This window comes from Cordyceps fumosorosea, assembly GCF_001636725.1.
Source record: "Cordyceps fumosorosea ARSEF 2679 chromosome Unknown scaffold_26, whole genome shotgun sequence".
NCBI classification, from domain to species: domain Eukaryota; kingdom Fungi; phylum Ascomycota; class Sordariomycetes; order Hypocreales; family Cordycipitaceae; genus Cordyceps; species Cordyceps fumosorosea.
The window spans coordinates 309,651-325,544 of record NW_017387326.1 but is presented as its reverse complement, the minus strand read 5'-3'; the positions used below and the strand labels follow the sequence as shown (position 1 = coordinate 325,544).

The 15,894-nt window shown below is 56.8% G+C and overlaps 7 protein-coding genes across 7 annotated transcripts; 3 read left to right on the top strand and 4 right to left on the bottom strand.

The window, feature by feature from the left end:
- Positions 1-132: 132 nt before the first annotated feature.
- On the bottom strand, positions 133-3,951 carry ISF_08100 (RNA helicase, ATP-dependent, SK12/DOB1; the record flags this gene model as incomplete). Its single annotated transcript, XM_018851703.1, has 1 exon — positions 133-3,951. The coding sequence occupies one exon, from the start codon at positions 3,949-3,951 to the stop codon at positions 133-135; it is 3,819 nt and encodes a 1,272-aa protein (XP_018701189.1).
- A 1,141-nt stretch (positions 3,952-5,092) lies between these two features.
- ISF_08099 (Aromatic-ring hydroxylase-like protein) lies at positions 5,093-6,516 on the top strand (the record flags this gene model as incomplete). The annotated part of the gene is made up of 2 exons (XM_018851702.1): positions 5,093-5,597; positions 5,657-6,516. 2 exons carry the CDS (start codon positions 5,093-5,095, stop codon positions 6,514-6,516), a joined length of 1,365 nt encoding a protein of 454 aa, XP_018701188.1.
- Positions 6,517-6,909: 393 nt separating this feature from the next.
- ISF_08098 (pyruvate dehydrogenase E1 component beta subunit) lies at positions 6,910-8,123 on the bottom strand (the record flags this gene model as incomplete). Its single annotated transcript, XM_018851701.1, has 2 exons — positions 6,910-7,668; positions 7,752-8,123. 2 exons carry the CDS (start codon positions 8,121-8,123, stop codon positions 6,910-6,912), a joined length of 1,131 nt encoding a protein of 376 aa, XP_018701187.1.
- A 1,537-nt stretch (positions 8,124-9,660) lies between these two features.
- ISF_08097 (sterol 24-C-methyltransferase) lies at positions 9,661-10,917 on the bottom strand (the record flags this gene model as incomplete). The annotated part of the gene is made up of 3 exons (XM_018851700.1): positions 9,661-10,555; positions 10,614-10,648; positions 10,705-10,917. The coding sequence occupies 3 exons, from the start codon at positions 10,915-10,917 to the stop codon at positions 9,661-9,663; spliced, it is 1,143 nt and encodes a 380-aa protein (XP_018701186.1).
- Positions 10,918-11,482: 565 nt separating this feature from the next.
- ISF_08096 (pre-mRNA splicing factor slt11) lies at positions 11,483-12,647 on the top strand (the record flags this gene model as incomplete). The annotated part of the gene is made up of 2 exons (XM_018851699.1): positions 11,483-11,620; positions 11,676-12,647. The coding sequence occupies 2 exons, from the start codon at positions 11,483-11,485 to the stop codon at positions 12,645-12,647; spliced, it is 1,110 nt and encodes a 369-aa protein (XP_018701185.1).
- A 191-nt stretch (positions 12,648-12,838) lies between these two features.
- On the bottom strand, positions 12,839-13,320 carry ISF_08095 (hypothetical protein; the record flags this gene model as incomplete). The annotated part of the gene is made up of 3 exons (XM_018851698.1): positions 12,839-12,942; positions 13,016-13,198; positions 13,263-13,320. The coding sequence occupies 3 exons, from the start codon at positions 13,318-13,320 to the stop codon at positions 12,839-12,841; spliced, it is 345 nt and encodes a 114-aa protein (XP_018701184.1).
- A 269-nt stretch (positions 13,321-13,589) lies between these two features.
- On the top strand, positions 13,590-14,989 carry ISF_08094 (Heat shock protein DnaJ; the record flags this gene model as incomplete). The annotated part of the gene is made up of 2 exons (XM_018851697.1): positions 13,590-13,883; positions 13,946-14,989. The coding sequence occupies 2 exons, from the start codon at positions 13,590-13,592 to the stop codon at positions 14,987-14,989; spliced, it is 1,338 nt and encodes a 445-aa protein (XP_018701183.1).
- Between the last annotated feature and the right edge of the window lie 905 nt (positions 14,990-15,894).

Here is a 15,894-nt window from a genome sequence, read left to right as displayed (position 1 = left end):
CATCTAACCAGCCACCTTGTCTGCCGCCTTTACGTGTCTTTGTAAATCAAAACTCCATGTCCTTGAGATGCATCCTTTCCACATGTATGCTCGTCCTTTTTATCAAATACAAACCCCACATCCCACCCGCGCCTACATGTACAGGCTCGCCACGGCCGTGATGTCGCGCTTGATCATCTCCTGCGCCTGCTGCATCTTCAGGTACAAGTCCGGGTCGCCGATGATGCGCGCCGCGTTCTTGACCTCTCTGCACGTCTCGTCCAGCCTTGTCATGGTGCGCACGATGGTGCCCTCCAGCACGTCCGTCAGCCCCGTGATGTTCTTGAAGCTCATCCCGCGCGCCCACTCGTACACCACCTCCATCAGCCCGAAACGCGGCCGCGACACGAAGTCGTTGGAGTCCTCCGACGACAGGATCACCTGCAGCCGCGTCTGCACGTCGTTGACCTTTTCCGAGATGGCCACGATGCGCTCCCGCCCGCGCTCCAGGTTGCCCGTCAGCACCGGCTCCACCAGCGTCTTCTCCTGGTACACAAACGCCGACAGCAGCGCCGCGATCTCGGCCGGGTCGAAATCGGCCAGCACGTTGTCGAGGATGAGTTCCGTAAGCACCAGCTCGTCGCCTGAGTGTACCTCGCACGCCACCTTGCCCTTGAGCTGGATGCGCGTCGCGTCGTCGATGAAACCCAGTTCCTTGAGCACCTGCACCCGCTGCTCGTAGTCGGGCAGTAGCTGCAGGTTCTGATCCGAGAGGGATGACTTAAGCTGCTGGATGTGCTCCTTGATGAGCCACTCGTCGTGGCACATGGCAAAGTGCTTCAGGAAAGCAGGGCACGACATGGCCGGCGACGTGCTCATCTTCTTGGCAAGCTGTGTTCGCTGCTCCATGATCTCCTGCAGCTGCAGACTCTTGATCTTGGCCATGTCCACCTCATCCCACTTGTCGTCCCACGAGGCGCAAATCTCTTGTAGCTTGTCAATCGCCTGCAAGGCCACCTCGCCGCGCTTCATGATGTCGGGCACCGTGCCCTTGAGCACCCATCGCGTCAGGCAATCCACGTCGCTCAGCGGAACATGCAGCGTCTTAGTGTGCATGCGCTTTCGACCCTGTGGAAGCTTATGCAGGTACTTGCGGTACTCCGGTAGGAACGGCAGCAGGTCGGTGCCGTCGCGACGATCCCGCAGCGGCTTGAGCGCGCAAACATGCAGGGTAGGGTCCTCAATTGTGCTTCGGGGGCTCACACCTTCAGTAAGCAGGATGCCGACGGTCCGGATGCCGTCCCAGTTGAAGACAATCATGCGCTGCTGCGAAAACATTCGGCGGCCGATTGTGATCTTGAGTAGACCCTTGTATAGTTCGGTGGTAAGCTGCTTGTAGTCTTGTGCAGTTTGGTGACATTCATCCACGGCGGTGTCGCAAATCTTGCATGACTCGCGCTTTACCTTGTCTAAATCTGCCTGCGCCAACTTGACGTCCTTTTCATGTTCGGGAAGGAGTTGCTGTGTTGCGTGCTCTGAGAAGCTTCGCTTAATCATTTCTTCAATTTTCAGAGCTTCAACCCGCAACAGGTTAAGAATCATGTTGTATGTCAGTCTAAACTGCGATCGGAGCTTTGAGGGTTCGCCTAGAAGCATGTTGCGCAGGTCTGTGACCGGTGGCACGTCATCACCCCCCGGCGGCACGATAATGACTGACCCAACCTTGTCCAGACCACGACGTCCGGCACGGCCTGCCATTTGCGTGTACTCGCCGGGCAACAGGTTACGGAACGAGTGGCCGTCGTGTTTGCGGTAGCCGGAGAACACGACCGTTCTGGTCGGCAGGTTGAGGCCCATAGCGAAGGTCTCAGTGGCAAACAGCACCTTGACGAGCGTCTCGGCAAACAAGATCTCAACCAGCTCCTTGACAATGGGCAATAAACCGCCGTGATGCACTGCGATACCTCGGCCAAGAAGTTCTCGCAGGCGAATGATTTGCGGGAGGACACGGTCCTCCGGCTTTAGTCGGGCAATGGATTTTTCAATGATCATGTGGATGTGACTCTTTTCGGATGCCATACAGAAATCTTGGTTGCTCAAAGCATCAGCATTCTCCTCGCACCGCTTTTTGGAAAACACGAATATGCATGCTGGCAGCAGCGTGTTGCGCTTGAGATATTGGACCAGGTGCACCCAGAGGTTCTTGTCCTGCGCTGCAGAAGCAAATCCGGTTCTGCCAGACCGGCCCATGTGGCCTGGTGCGTGGCTCGCTCGAGGAGGGCCACTGCCGCCGCGACCTCCTCTCTGGTTCCCGCCTCGTTGTCCACCGCCGCCGCGTTGCTGAGCTCCGCCACGGCCACCGCGCTGTTGCTGGCCACCTCGCTGGCCGCCCCGAGGATTGCCTCCACGCATCGCGACAGTCGTCTCCTCACCCTTAGGCTTTTCCTTACTCTGAAGCGTCGTGTGTGCATCTTTCCAGCCTTTTTCGATAAACTTCTTGTCCGAGTCCACAATTTTGTGAATATCTTTGCCAGCCCAGAGGTAGTGCTCGAGGGGCACCGGTCTCTTGGCTGTGGAAATGACATAAATGTCCTTTTGCTTTGTGCGTCCAACCCATGACGCGAATTCGTGGGTGTTGGGCACGGTGGCGGAGAGGAGGATCAGCGAAACATGCTCAGGCAGCATAATGATGACCTCTTCCCAGACCACACCACGCTCAAAATCGTTGACGTAGTGGACCTCGTCGAAGATGACAAATTCGACATCGCGGATCAAATCGGCACCGCGGTACAGCATGGATCGCAGAATTTCCGTCGTCATAATGAGACAGCTCGCCTCGGGATTAATCTGGACATCACCGGTAAGGATACCGACTTCATCGAATGTCTGTCGAAAATCGCGGAATTTTTGGTTGCTCAATGCCTTGATCGGTGATGTGTAGATGGCCTTGGTCATGTGCTTCGCGGCCAGAGCAATGGCGTATTCTGCAACTACAGTCTTGCCGGCGGACGTGTGAGCGGCGACAAAAACAGAGTCACCATTTTCGAGATGGTAGACTGCTTCCTTTTGAAAAGTATCCAGCTCGAATGGCCACTCTCGCGCCATGTCAGGCACTAGCTCTCTGAAGTTGCTCATTTCCTTGCGAATATCCACCATGTGTGCCCATTCCTTGCCCGCCTTTCTAGCACGAGACGTGGCGAGCGCGCCATGTGGCTCAAGGGAGGGGAATTCGACGGGCAGAATGTCGTCAATATCATCGTCTTGGCCATCTTCCTCGTCTTCCGCTGTCTCTTGTGGTTGATCTCCGTCCTCTGGGCTCTCGTCTCCCGTGGCACGTTCCGGGGCCTCTTCCAGGACTTGCTTCACAGCATCTTCAGCTTCCTGGTCCTGCTGGGTCTTCTTTTTTGAAAAGTCAATGCCTCTTTCTAAGCCTGGTGCTAGCTGGAGTAGCCCTCCATCCGTGAATTGGATGACTCTGTCGAGCTTGTTGCCCCCCGACTGGCCGTCTCCGCCGGGACCAGCGAGAACTTGATCCTCCAGAGCGGCAGTGGCCTCGATGCCGTCTAGGCCGCCGGGAGCAAAGGGAAAGAATCCAGCGGCGCCCCGGACGAAGTCTGCACGATTGGCGGGTTTGCGGAGCAGACTGGTCGAGTTTTTGGCGTTGGCGCTGTGGCAGGGAACCGTGATGTTCTTGTAGCCAATGACGCGGCCCTCGAGCCCCTGGCGCTGAAAACGCGTGACGGTCCTGGTTTGCGTCGGTGCAATTCGGAATAGAGACGAGTAGTCAACTTCATAGTCCCAGCGCTGCTGCAGGCGGTTCAGCCACTCGTCTGAGAATTCGGGTGACGGTGAGAGGTATTGCTCCTCAAGCTGCGCCTTGATACGGGCCGGGTCGTGGGCGACTTTTGGCAGGCTCTGGATGGTGGACTCATCTGCATCCTGTGCCAGCAAAAGGTCATCAATGCTGGCCATATTCTCCTACCCTTAGTCTCCAGTCTGGAAGCTACAAACTGAGGTTGAAGATGTCTGGTTTGCATCTACCCCACCATCAATCTGAGTGGTGATGTTTAGATGTGGAGCTTTGTCATATGTAGCTGGTGCCAAGTACGGCGTAATCTACCAGGAATAAAGCAGTATTTCAAGGTGCCATTGGGGCCAAGGTCTAAAAGTTCATATAGCGTAAGAAACGGTCAATTATTTTTTACACGTTCTCATTTCGTTCATCAAAGCCAAAACCCCTTTAAAACCACAGGCAACCGTTCCTCGCCCTCGTTCAACAGCATCAAAGTCCAGCTAAATCGACACCAGTCAGTGCTACCCTTGACAAACTTGACCGACGGAACACGTTCCATGGATAGCGTTAAGCAATCGTGTGGTCGCTAAACTGAACGGTTGAAACTGTGTTCAATAAACTTATTCATAATTCAACTTGATTTCAAATTAATAGTTGGCATGATAGCTTACCACTTTAAGCAAGCCCCCCCCCCCGAATCACCATTGGGTTTTTCAATTTGCACTTTGGTAGCGCCACTTTCTCTTACATCACTGAACGAGGAGTAAACCGCCACATCGGCTTGATAATAGCCATAGAATAAAAACCGTAACTATTGGATAAGCAGCGCACTTTGTGGTTGGCGCCCCGGTCAGGACAGCCTGATCCAATTGAGCTGCCGGATGAGGCTACTGAGTTCGCGAGCCTTCCCGCAGCCAAACTTGCAGTTGAGTTTTGAACTCAAAGACGAGCATTTTAGCAAACAACTAGGTAGTTAGTAAGGCGGGTGCCAGGGCTAGCGGGCAACGACACCGCCGCTCGGTCATTGCATGTTACTAAGACCTGGTCGATCCCCGAGGCTGTAGAAAAGTCTCCGCGCTGCCAGAGCAGCGATCACTTGTAGAGACCTGTGCAACTTCCCTACATTTTGTCTATCTTTTTTCAATATCAAAAGTGTCCGTTTCGAACCTCAGAGCAGAGCAATAGACACACGCGGCCATCTATTCGGTGGCGCTACTACCACCGTGTAAGTCATCAATGGCCGTCACGCACAAATGAGTCACGACGCTGAATTTGACACATATACTAGGACTTCATAATACATTAAAACACTCCTTAAGCATGAAAAAAGACGCCGATAGACCAATCCGCGTCGGCGTCGTCGGCGCCGGCGTCGTCGGCCTCACCCTCACCGCCGGGCTCCTCTCCCACGGCGTCGACGCCGTCCTGTACGAGCAAGCCAGCGTGCTGCGCGAGATCGGCACTGGCATTGGCCTCCTTCCCACCGCCATCGCCGCCCTCGAAGCGCTCAGCCCGGCTGTGGCCGCCGGCGTGCGAGGCGTGTGCTTCCGCTCCCCTTACTTCCTCGGGCTCGTCGACGGCGCCACCGACGAGGACCTGTCCCTGAGGACGGAGGGCAAGGGTCTGTATGACCTCGTCTTGCCGGACGAGCAGGGGCGGAACCTATACACGACGGCGAGGGCGACGCTGGTGACGGAGCTGCTGCGGCACGTGCCGGCGGAGAGGCTGGAGCTGGGCAAGAAGGTGGTAGACATTGTGGAAGGGTCGGACGGCGACCCGGTGACCTTGGTTTTTGCTGACCGCACCACCGCAGAGGCAGATGTCGGTCAGTGAACAGCCCCCCAACCTGAAATGATAAAGCCCCTGCTTACATACTTCCTGCAGTTGTCGGTTGCGACGGCGTCAAGTCGCGCGTGCGCCGTGCTATGCTCGGCGACGACCACCCTGCCGCCTCGTGCCAGTACGCCCACGAAGTCTGCTACCGCGCGCTCGTCGACGGCCCGTCTCTGCGTGCCGTCCTCGGCCCGCTCGCCGACCGCACCGCGCTGTACCTCGGCCCCGGTGCCTACCTCATCGTCTACCCCGTCGGCTCCCGCGCCAACATCTCCCTGTACGTTGACGACCCTGGCCCGCCACCGCCACCCGACCGGAGCCACGGCCGCTCGGCTCCGCGCGCTGAAGCCGTCGCCGCGCTGGCCCGCCTCGGCCCGAGCTTGCGTGCGCTCGCCGCGCTGCTTCCGGAGGAGGTTGGCGCGTGGGCGCTGCACGACCTGCACGAGCACCCGCTGCGGACGTACGTCCTCGGACGCGGCGGGGCGGTGTGCGTGGCGGGCGATGCGGCGCACGCGGCGACCTCGCACCACGGCGCGGGCGCAGGGGTGGGCGTCGAGGACGCGGCCGTGCTGTGCGAGCTGCTGGCGCGCGTCGCGGTGCTTCCACGGGGTCGCAGGGCGGAGGCGGTGCGCGTGGCGCTTGGGTTGTACGATGGCGCGAGACGCGAGAGATCGCAGTGGCTCGTCTGGAGCAGCCGGCGGCAGGGCCAGCTGATGAAGTACACGGTACCGGAAATCGGCGCGGACATGGCCAAGATCGGGGAGGACCTGCGCGGGCGCGGCCGGACGCTGCTGACGTGGGACGTGGATGTGGTGTTGGCGGAGACGCTGAGGAAGCTGGATGCGCGGATTGCGGCGATGGGAAATCGGGGCGAGGCAGGGGACTTTGAGGAGGAACATTCGAAGCTGTAAGACAATCAACGGGGAGTGCTGTTGAAAGTTTTAGATGAATTGTATGCAAATCTGTACTGCAATCGTATCAAATGTTATATGATATCTTGTATTCGCATTGTCAGTTTGATCTGTCGCGAAAATCACGGCAAAGAACATCTTGAGAAAATTTGACAAAGCGCCGAGGCAGACAAATGAATCATTAAAGACACTATGGTCGGGATATACAGACAATGAGGAATACAAGTACAGGTCCCAGCCGTTGTGTCCGTCTATCAGGTAAAATGTGCCGGCTCACCAGCACGTAAATTCTCTGCGGCCGCGCCACGACTCTGCCATGCATGGCGTCACCGATTGCAGTTAGTCACGACCGACAAGTTTTTTATTTTTCTCCCACTCAACAGCGCACGCTGCTTAAACCTTGAGCATCTTGGCGGCCCAGTCCTCAATCAGCTTCTCGGTGGGGAAGCTCATCTCCTCGAGCTTCTGGGCGTAGGGAGTAGGCACTTCAGCGCCGGTGACACGCTGGGCAGGGCCGTCGAGGTAGTCAAAGGCGTACTCCATGGTCAGGGCGAGAATCTCCGAGCCGACGCCGAAAGCGGGGAAGCCGGACTCGACGGACAAGAGGCGGCGGGTCTTCTTGACCGAGTTGATGATGGTCTCAACGTCGAGGGGCTTGACGGAGCGCAGGTTGATAACCTCGGCCTCGATGCCATAGTTCTTCTTGAGGTTCTCGGCGGCCGTGAGAGCCTGGCCGACGCAGCGCGACAGGGTCACAATGGTCAGGTCCTTGCCGGAGCGCTCAATCTTAGCCTTGCCAAAGGGAATGACAAAGTCGTCCTTTTGGGCCGCCTCGGACATGGGGAAAGTCTGGCCGTACATGAGCTCGTTCTCGAGAACGACGACGGGGTTAGGGTCGCGGATGGCGGCCTTGAGGAGACCCTTGGCGTCCTCGGCGCTCCAGGGGGTGACGACCTTGAGGCCGGGGATGGAGCCATACCAGGCAGAGTAGTCCTGGGAGTGCTGGGCGGCGACACCAGAGGCGAAGCCGTTGGGGCCACGGAAGGTGATGTTGCAGGGCTGGATACCACCGGACATGTAGAGGGTCTTGGCGGCGGAGTTGACGATCTGGTCGATAGCTTGCATGGCAAAGTTGAAGGTCATGAACTCGCACTGGGAAGGGTGTTAGCCTAGCTGTATAGCTCCGTGGCAACTTCAAAGAGGGCCAATGGAGGAGATTGGAGCTATGAACGTACAATGGGGTGCAGGCCACTGAGGGCAGCGCCAACAGCGAGGCCGCAGAAGCCGCTCTCGGTGATGGGGGTGTCGATAACGCGCTTATCGCCGAAGCGGTCGAGGAGACCCTTGGTGACTTTGTAGGCGCCATTGTACTGGGCAACCTCCTCGCCGAGGATGAAGGTCTTGGGGTTGGACTCGAGCTCCTCGGCCAGGGCCTCGTTGAGAGCTTCACGGACAGTGTACTCCTTGACGCCGGTGCCGTCAGCGTAGGATCTCGCGTGGTTGGCGCCAAAGTAGACGGGGCGGTTGACGGCGCGGGTGTACTGGGCGACGGGGGCGCGAGCGGCGGTGGTAGCCAGACGGGCGGCAGGTCGGAGGAGGCGAGACATGATCGTGTTGTTGTCGTGCTGACGCTGTGCGGACGAGGTGGTGTTTTGTGTTGAGGGAGTTCCAGGGAACGGCGAATGAACTTCAGACGGGGAAACGATGGGGTCAATTCGCGACAACAGAAAACAGCTAACCACGAGCTTGTTGAAGGTCGCAGCAGATGGCAATTGAGGGCCGCTGGAGGGGAGGAGAAGAGTCGGAGTTGGTGAGAGAGGATGCTGAAGGAGGTTTGAGAGGGAATTTACGGAGCACGGCGAACGCAGCTCTAGCCTGTCGGACCCATGCAGCTTTTTTTTCTCCTGGACCAAAAGTCAAGGTCGAGCAAGCCCCATCCACCTGCAGGCCGGTGCCGCAGGACGCTAACGATACTTGCCTTACCCTGAGGCACCTGGATTCCAGTGGCTCCCGTTGAGGCCCGCTTATCTCGTACTTGTTGGGACGAAGGTGCTTTATCGTGGCAGAGATAACAGGCAGCATGCGCTATTATTATTGCCATAACTGCAATTATTTACCATCAATTAATGCGCTGCGTTCCCTACCACAAGCTACGATTTATGTCACGCTTGGCACAAGCCCCTAACGCAGCCATGAGGGAAACTCGCTTCCACGGTGCTGTGTTTGTCCGCCCCGACGACGGCTGACAGCTGACCTAATCATCAGTTCATTCTCTCACCTAGCAAAGCTGACCACTCGAGAATATGAGAAGTCATGACTTAAATTACGGTTCGTTTTCATCAGTCGTCACCACGGTTTCTCGATACAGCTTGCGGGCGGAAAAGATGACTCCGGCTTCTCGCCCAGCTGCATATCCGGTGCAAAGTAACACTGCACTGCCGCGCTCGAGACGCCCATACTGTCTTCCACCGAGGAGTGCTGCCCCCGATGCCACGATAGGTGACAGGGGATGTGGGAGACCTGTCGCTTGCTTATCGGCACAAATTAGCCTGATCAAGCCATGGGTGATATGACTGGTTTTGACAAAGCTTCCTCCCGACAGGATCGCATGGCCCAATGAGTCCTTGAGGCTATTCGCGATCATACTCTGACAGGAGGAAAGGGGTACTGAGAATGGAGCTGTCGGTGACCCCTGAAAATGCAGATATCATTATGGTGAGAGCCTCCACTGCCCTGCCACAACTCTTATGGCGGCAAACCTGGTCATGCGATTAGCAGTTCCTCATACACTTCGAAAGGAACACCTAGAATTGGATCAAGAGATGATGTGAAGGCTGTTGGTCCACTAGATTAAAGCAGCGCGCAACGCCAGGGGGTAGTCGATCCACCCCTTTGAGGGATAGCGCCGAACAATACTTCCACAACTCGTAAAACAGACCACCACGATCAAAGCCAGACAACATTGGGAAACAATCAAAAGTTATTAGGTACGTCTATATATACACACGGTATGAAGCGTTTTGAAACCACCGTCACTGGTCCATCCCCATCCTCCCGATACCTCTAGATAAAACTCCGATTACAGTTGCCGCATTAAGATTTCAACTTCTCAAGACGATGCTCGATGTTCTATAGCCCATGACCTTACTCAGGCTTGCGAGCAACCATCAGGTACATAGGAGTAAATAGGTGCTCCTTGCCACCAGCCACCAGGCAGTCAGCAGCCAGCGCCAAGCTGTCAGCGGTCTTTTTGGTGCCCGCAGGAGCCAGACGGATCGTCTCGAGGGCGCCGGCAAGGTTATGAGCAATGAAGCGACCCCACTTCGTCATGCGAACAATGGTGAAGATGTCGCCAAGGGTCTGGATATAGCGCATCTCACCGGACAGAGGCCAGTACCAAGGTGAAGGGTCAGGGCGGTCAGCCAGATCCTCGTGGTGCAGCATTTCGAAGCCAGAACCCTTGATGGCATCAAGAGCCTCCTGAACCTTGCACATGTTGGAGATGCCGTCACCCTGCTCAATTCCGAGACGGATCTCACGATGATGCAGGTTGTCGTTATCATACTCGTCGGTCATAAGCCACTCGTAGACACCAAACACACCACCGGGCTTCAGCACGCGAAAAATCTCGCTGTAGATGCCCTTGAGCGTGGGCGCGTGGACTGTAGCCTCGATAGCATAGACGGCATCGAAGCTGTTGTCAGGGAACGACATTTGCATGAAGTCACCCTTAACAAACTTGAGCTGGTTGGAGAGTCCCTCCTTGGCGGCGTAATGGGTGGCGCGATCGATCTGGTAATCGTTGTTGTTCAAGCCGGTGACATGGCAGCCGGTGAACTTGGCAATCTCGCGGGCAGGGCCACCAACACCACAACCAACATCGAGGACCTTCATGCCCTCCTTGATGCCGATGCTGTGGGCGAGGTAGTGCTCGTGACGGGCAATGGCCTGGTGGAAGGACTCGCCGACAGAGAAGCGGCAGAAGTGGAAAGACTGGCCCCAGCCATATTCGTATAGGTCGGTCGCGAGGTTGTAGTAGCTAATAAGGGATTAGTAGGGCTCTTCTAAAGAACGGGGAAGGTGCACCCAGGACTCACTGTCTCGTAAGCGTGGCATACTCGGCAGTACGGGCCTGTATCGGTTCCGTTAGCAAAAGTATGAAGTGAGAGATGCTCAATCCAAACTCACAGCACGCTCCTCGGCGGTCTCGTTCTCGGCGGGCTTGTTGTCCCAGTGTTTGAAGTACTCGTCAACGGCGGCCTTCTTGGCGTCGCCGCCCTTGCTGAACATGGCAGCAATACCGCCCTTAGCCTGCGCCGAATTTCCATGCATAGCCTTGCTGAAGGCAGCATCGCGGGCGTGGTCCTCGCCCTCGAGCTTCTGGGTGCCAGTGGGAGCCATGTTGAATGCCTGGTGGAGCAGGTGTAAAAGATTGCAGACAATGAGGGGGAGCGAGACGGACAGTCTTGAAAAGCGACAAAATTAGATGATGAATCTGTCTTGGAGGCCAGAGAAAAGGAGAGAAAGAAAGCAGCAGGGTGATGGAGGTCAATTGGGTGCGGGACGAGGGAACTCTTAAAGACAGTGTGCAACGCGGGTCCGGGGGGTTTGGAAGTTCGATTTTCTGGACGCTGCCCACACAAAAACACCGCCCCTGACAGGTGGACTGGGCAATTAAAAAAAGGGCAGTGGTTGGCTTGTGATGTGGGGTCTGTTGGCAAGATTGATCGGGCTAGACCTACTTCAGAAAGCGGTGAAGACTTTCTGCGAGTACGAATCCGAGCTTTAGTGCGTGGCGGTGTTAGGCTGTGGCTGAACTCCGACTAGACATTCTTCGGTGGCGTGGGAATTGTAAGCAGGCATTTTTCAGTCTGCGCGTATCAGATATCAACTTGCTACCTATCAACCAAACACCCCATCTTACAACCACTACCACAGCAGTCATCACTGCGAAACGACCGTCGCCATGCCTCCTCAAATCAAGCAAGACCTTAACCGCTCCGGTTGGGAGTCTACAGACTTTCCATCCGTCTGCGAAAACTGCTTACCAGATAACCCATATGTCAAGATGCTCAAGGAAGATTACGGCGCCGAATGCAAATTGGTAAGCTAAAAGGAAGACGTGAAGAAACTGAAACATGCTAACACATCACATGTAGTGCACGAGACCGTTTACGATATTCAGCTGGAGCGGCACCCGCGCGCAAGGACGACGCAAGACAACCATGATCTGCCTGACATGCGCCCGCCTCAAGAACTGTTGCCAAAGCTGCATGCTCGACCTGTCCTTCGGATTGCCCATTGCCGTGCGCGACGCTGCGCTCAAGATGGTCGCACCCGGCCCACAGTCCGACATCAACCGCGAATACTTTGCGCAAAACAACGAGAAGCTCATCGAGGAGGGTAAGGGCACCGAAGAGTACGAAAAGACGGACGAAAAGGCGCGCGAGCTGCTCCGCCGCCTCGCCGCCAGCAAGCCATATTTCCGCAAAGGAAGGACCGTGGACGAGTCTGAGCTGGCCGGTGCCAGCACCGGTGGCAACGCCGCGGTCGGCGCTGGTGTTGGCGGGCCCGGGCCTATCCGAACGAAGGACTCGAGAGCTGCTAGGGCTGCCGGTGCCAAGACCGGCACTGGCAAGGGTCGAGGCACATTCCCCAGCGCTGCACAGCTGCCACCCGGCCCCAGCGACTGGTTGCCTCCGGACGATAAGAATATCATGTCGCTGTTTGTGACGGGCGTAGAGGATGACCTCCCTGAGTTCAAGCTGCGCGACTTCTTCAAGGCGCACGGCAAGATCAAGAGCCTCATATGCTCGCACATGTCGCACTGCGCCTTCATCAACTACGAAACGCGCGAGGCGGCGGAGAAGGCAGCGGCCGCGTGCCAAGGCCGGGCCGTCATCGCTGGGTGTCCCTTGCGAATCCGCTGGGGACAGCCCAAGGCTATCGGAAACATGGACAAGGAGCAGCGCTCGCAGATGCTGCGCGACGCGCGTATCCGGCAAGCCTCGCGGGGGCGGCAACAAGGGGCCATCGAGGGCGGCCAGGCCGCGTCGTCGTCAACGAGTCCGGTAGCTGCGCCGCCTGGCGGCGAAGACGCACCCAACTATGCCAGCTTGGCTGGAGAATGATGAAAGACACCAGGTTTTGATTTCTATACACATATTGGCGTTTAGGTAGCATTCTCTTCATGTACAAAATCGTGCCGAGAGTGGGCACGTGTGGGAAATGGCATATTCGGACGGGAGGGTATCATTAGCGTCTAGTTGATATGATCATATAGTACATGGTTTTTCTAGTTATACAAAGCGATTTGTTGTCTTTAATTTTTGGAGCCACCGCAGCAGCCGCCTCCAGCGACGCCAGCGCCAGCCGTTTTTATGCTCTCATTGTCGCCTCGTTCGGTATGCTCGTGAATCCGTAGCTCTGCAGCTCAATGATTAGACAAGTACATCTCGACCCAACCGTCTCCTTTGCCCTAGAGTCAGTTTCGACTTACTATATTTGCCCTCCCCGCCTTCCATCTTCTTGCCCTGTACCACGTTCTCGCGCAGAAACTTGGCCACCTGCGTGGCGTGCTCAATCCCCTCGGCGACACTGCTATCTTTGGGGTCGAGGGCCTGCTTGCTTCTGAACTCGCCTCGGATCTGGCTCTGCGCGGCGAGGAGGATAGGGGCATCGCCTGTTGTTGCATTCGTCAGCAGACTGTCCGATGGCGGTGGTTTTCGAAGCGTGTTAGGATTTACCTTGGAAGGCAACACGAGCCGCGCGCAGGAGGTTTCGATACGCTACAAGAGCCGCCATTGTGTTGTGCTTGGTGAACTGAGGCTTCGGAGATCCGGTACGCAAATGTAGAAATTATTAGAAGCAATTGGCCGTTGATCCCGGAGACCCAGTTCAGCCGGGTTCCGCCGCGAAACAAAAGTTGGTCGGCGCCAGGAAGAGTTCGCCCCACCAGAAAGCTTTTTGTGTCTGCGCCAAAGAATAAAAATCATCCCCACCAGATCTAGCTGTGCTTTTCTCCCTCCTATCAATTCTCTACCCATATCACCGCAACCTCACAATCCGTCGCCATGGCTTCCATTGCCCCGGTTGAGCTGCCGCTGCCGGTCCTCCCTGAGGGCTGGAGCGCTGACAAGGACTTCAAGGCCATTGGCAAGCTTTCTGCTGCCACCCAGCGCAGCATCGAGCCTGTCGGCCCTCACTTCCTTGCCCATGCCCGCCGTGCCCGCCACAAGCGCACCTTTTCCGAGGATGACCGCATCCAGGCCCAGGAGAGCGCCAAGAAGACTGAGGATGCCGACGAGAGCGAGGAGGAGGAAGAGGAGGACCCCATGCTGCTCCAGCGTGAGGCCAAGGATTGGAAGGTAGGACTTCGGCACTTTATATACCCCCCATATCTGAAGGCAGCTGCTAATTTCTGTTACAGACCCAGGACCACTACAAGATTCTCGGTCTCTCCAAATACCGCTGGAAGGCTACCGAGGAGCAGATCAAGAAGGCCCACCGCAAGAAGGTCCTGAAGCACCACCCCGATAAGAAGGCGGCCTCTGGTAAGACCGAGGACGACCAGTTCTTCAAGTGCATCCAAAAGGCCAACGAAGTCCTCATGGACCCCACCAGGCGTCGTCAGTACGACTCTGTCGACGAGGAGGCCGACGTCGAGCCCCCCGGCAAGAAGCAGCTCGTTAAGGGCGACTACTACAAGCTGTGGAGCAAGGTCTTCAAGTCTGAGGGCCGCTTCTCCAAGACGCACCCGGTGCCCATGTTTGGCAGCGCCGACGCCGCCAAGGAGCAGGTCGAGGAGTTCTACAACTTTTGGTACAACTTTGACAGCTGGCGCTCGTTTGAGTACCTCGACGAGGACGTGCCGGACGACGGCGAGAGCCGCGACCAGAAGCGCCACGTCGAGCGCAAGAACACCAATGCGCGCAAGAAGAAGAAGGCTGAGGACAACCAGCGCCTGCGCAAGCTCGTCGACGAGGCTCAGGCCGGCGACGAGCGCATCAAGCGCTTCCGCCAGGAGGCCAACGCCGCCAAGAACAAGAAGCGCTTCGAGCGCGAGGCTGCTGAGAAGGCTGCTAAGGAAGAAGCTGAGGCTAAGAAGGCCGCTGAGGCCAAGGCCGCGGCCGAGGCTGAGGTCGCGGCCAAGGCTGACCGCGAGGCTTCCAAGAAGGCTAAGGAGGCGGCTAAGAACGCGGTCAAGAAGAACAAGCGCGTGCTCAAGGGCTCCGTCAAGGACGCCAACTACTTCGCAGCCGGCGGTGACGCCAGCGCCGCGCAGATCGACGCCGTGCTGGGCGACGTCGAGCTGGTGCAGGGCAAGATTGACCCTGATGAGATTGCGGCCCTTGCTGGCCAGCTCAACGGCCTGACGATTGCCGACAAGATCAAGGCTGTCTGGAGCGCCGAGGTCAAGCGCCTCGTGGACGCTGGCAAGCTCAAGGACGGCGACGTCAAGACTCTTGCCTAGGTGTGGGATGGTACTGTTGGTGTCTGTTTGGGACGGATTTGAAAAGAACTTAGACGATGATTTTGAAGATTAGATGACCATAAACATTCAATACAAAGCTTCTAGAATGTGACTTGCGGCTACTTACTACGGCTGTGTACACCCACACCTTACCTTGTTGCTGCAGCAGCGTGAATTGCTGGGGTGCTGTTGGGTGGACCGATAATATGTGGCAGCTCTACTCCATCACGTTGGACAGGACACCTCACCGTGCGTGCTTGCGAGTTTGTAGGAAGGGTAGAAGCTAATTGTTCTTGTTCACAGACAAAATTTGAGGAATCTGCGCGGGAAAGTCACGGGGAGACTAAAGGCGAGTTGCCGAGCTGTTGAAAGACAGGTGATGCTGGACTCGATCACGGAGTCACCCGGTGCGGTATGCGAGAACATCATGTCCGTCTTGCGTAATGTAGTCCGTGCATGTATGCCGCATCAGTGCTCCTCGGCGCCTTTGGTATAGTCGCGAAGTTTTTTGTCGACGTTTGGCAACGGCTCCGACGATGGGGCCAGGATATTGCATCCAATTCGAGACAGTCAGCCAGACTTCTTTTTATCGTTACACGGGCGGCCGCCGCTGAGTAGAGGACCTGCTCGACGTCGGGCTGGCAATGTGCGAGTTGTAAAAGCCAGTTGAGGTGTGGCTAGCACCCCGCAACCAGAGAGTGGCAGGGGCTCACTCATATCGGTGTCATTTTGCCCCGGGCATGTCTTGCGGAATAGTAAGACGCGGATGGGAAGCAGCATCTGGAAACACGGCCGACGCAGTTCGCGGAAATAAGAGCAAAAGCGGGACAAACAGTGGCGACGTACTGTCCGCAAAGTAGCGAGACTCGTGGAAGAACTTTGACGGGACCTTGTCCGAGTCCGCG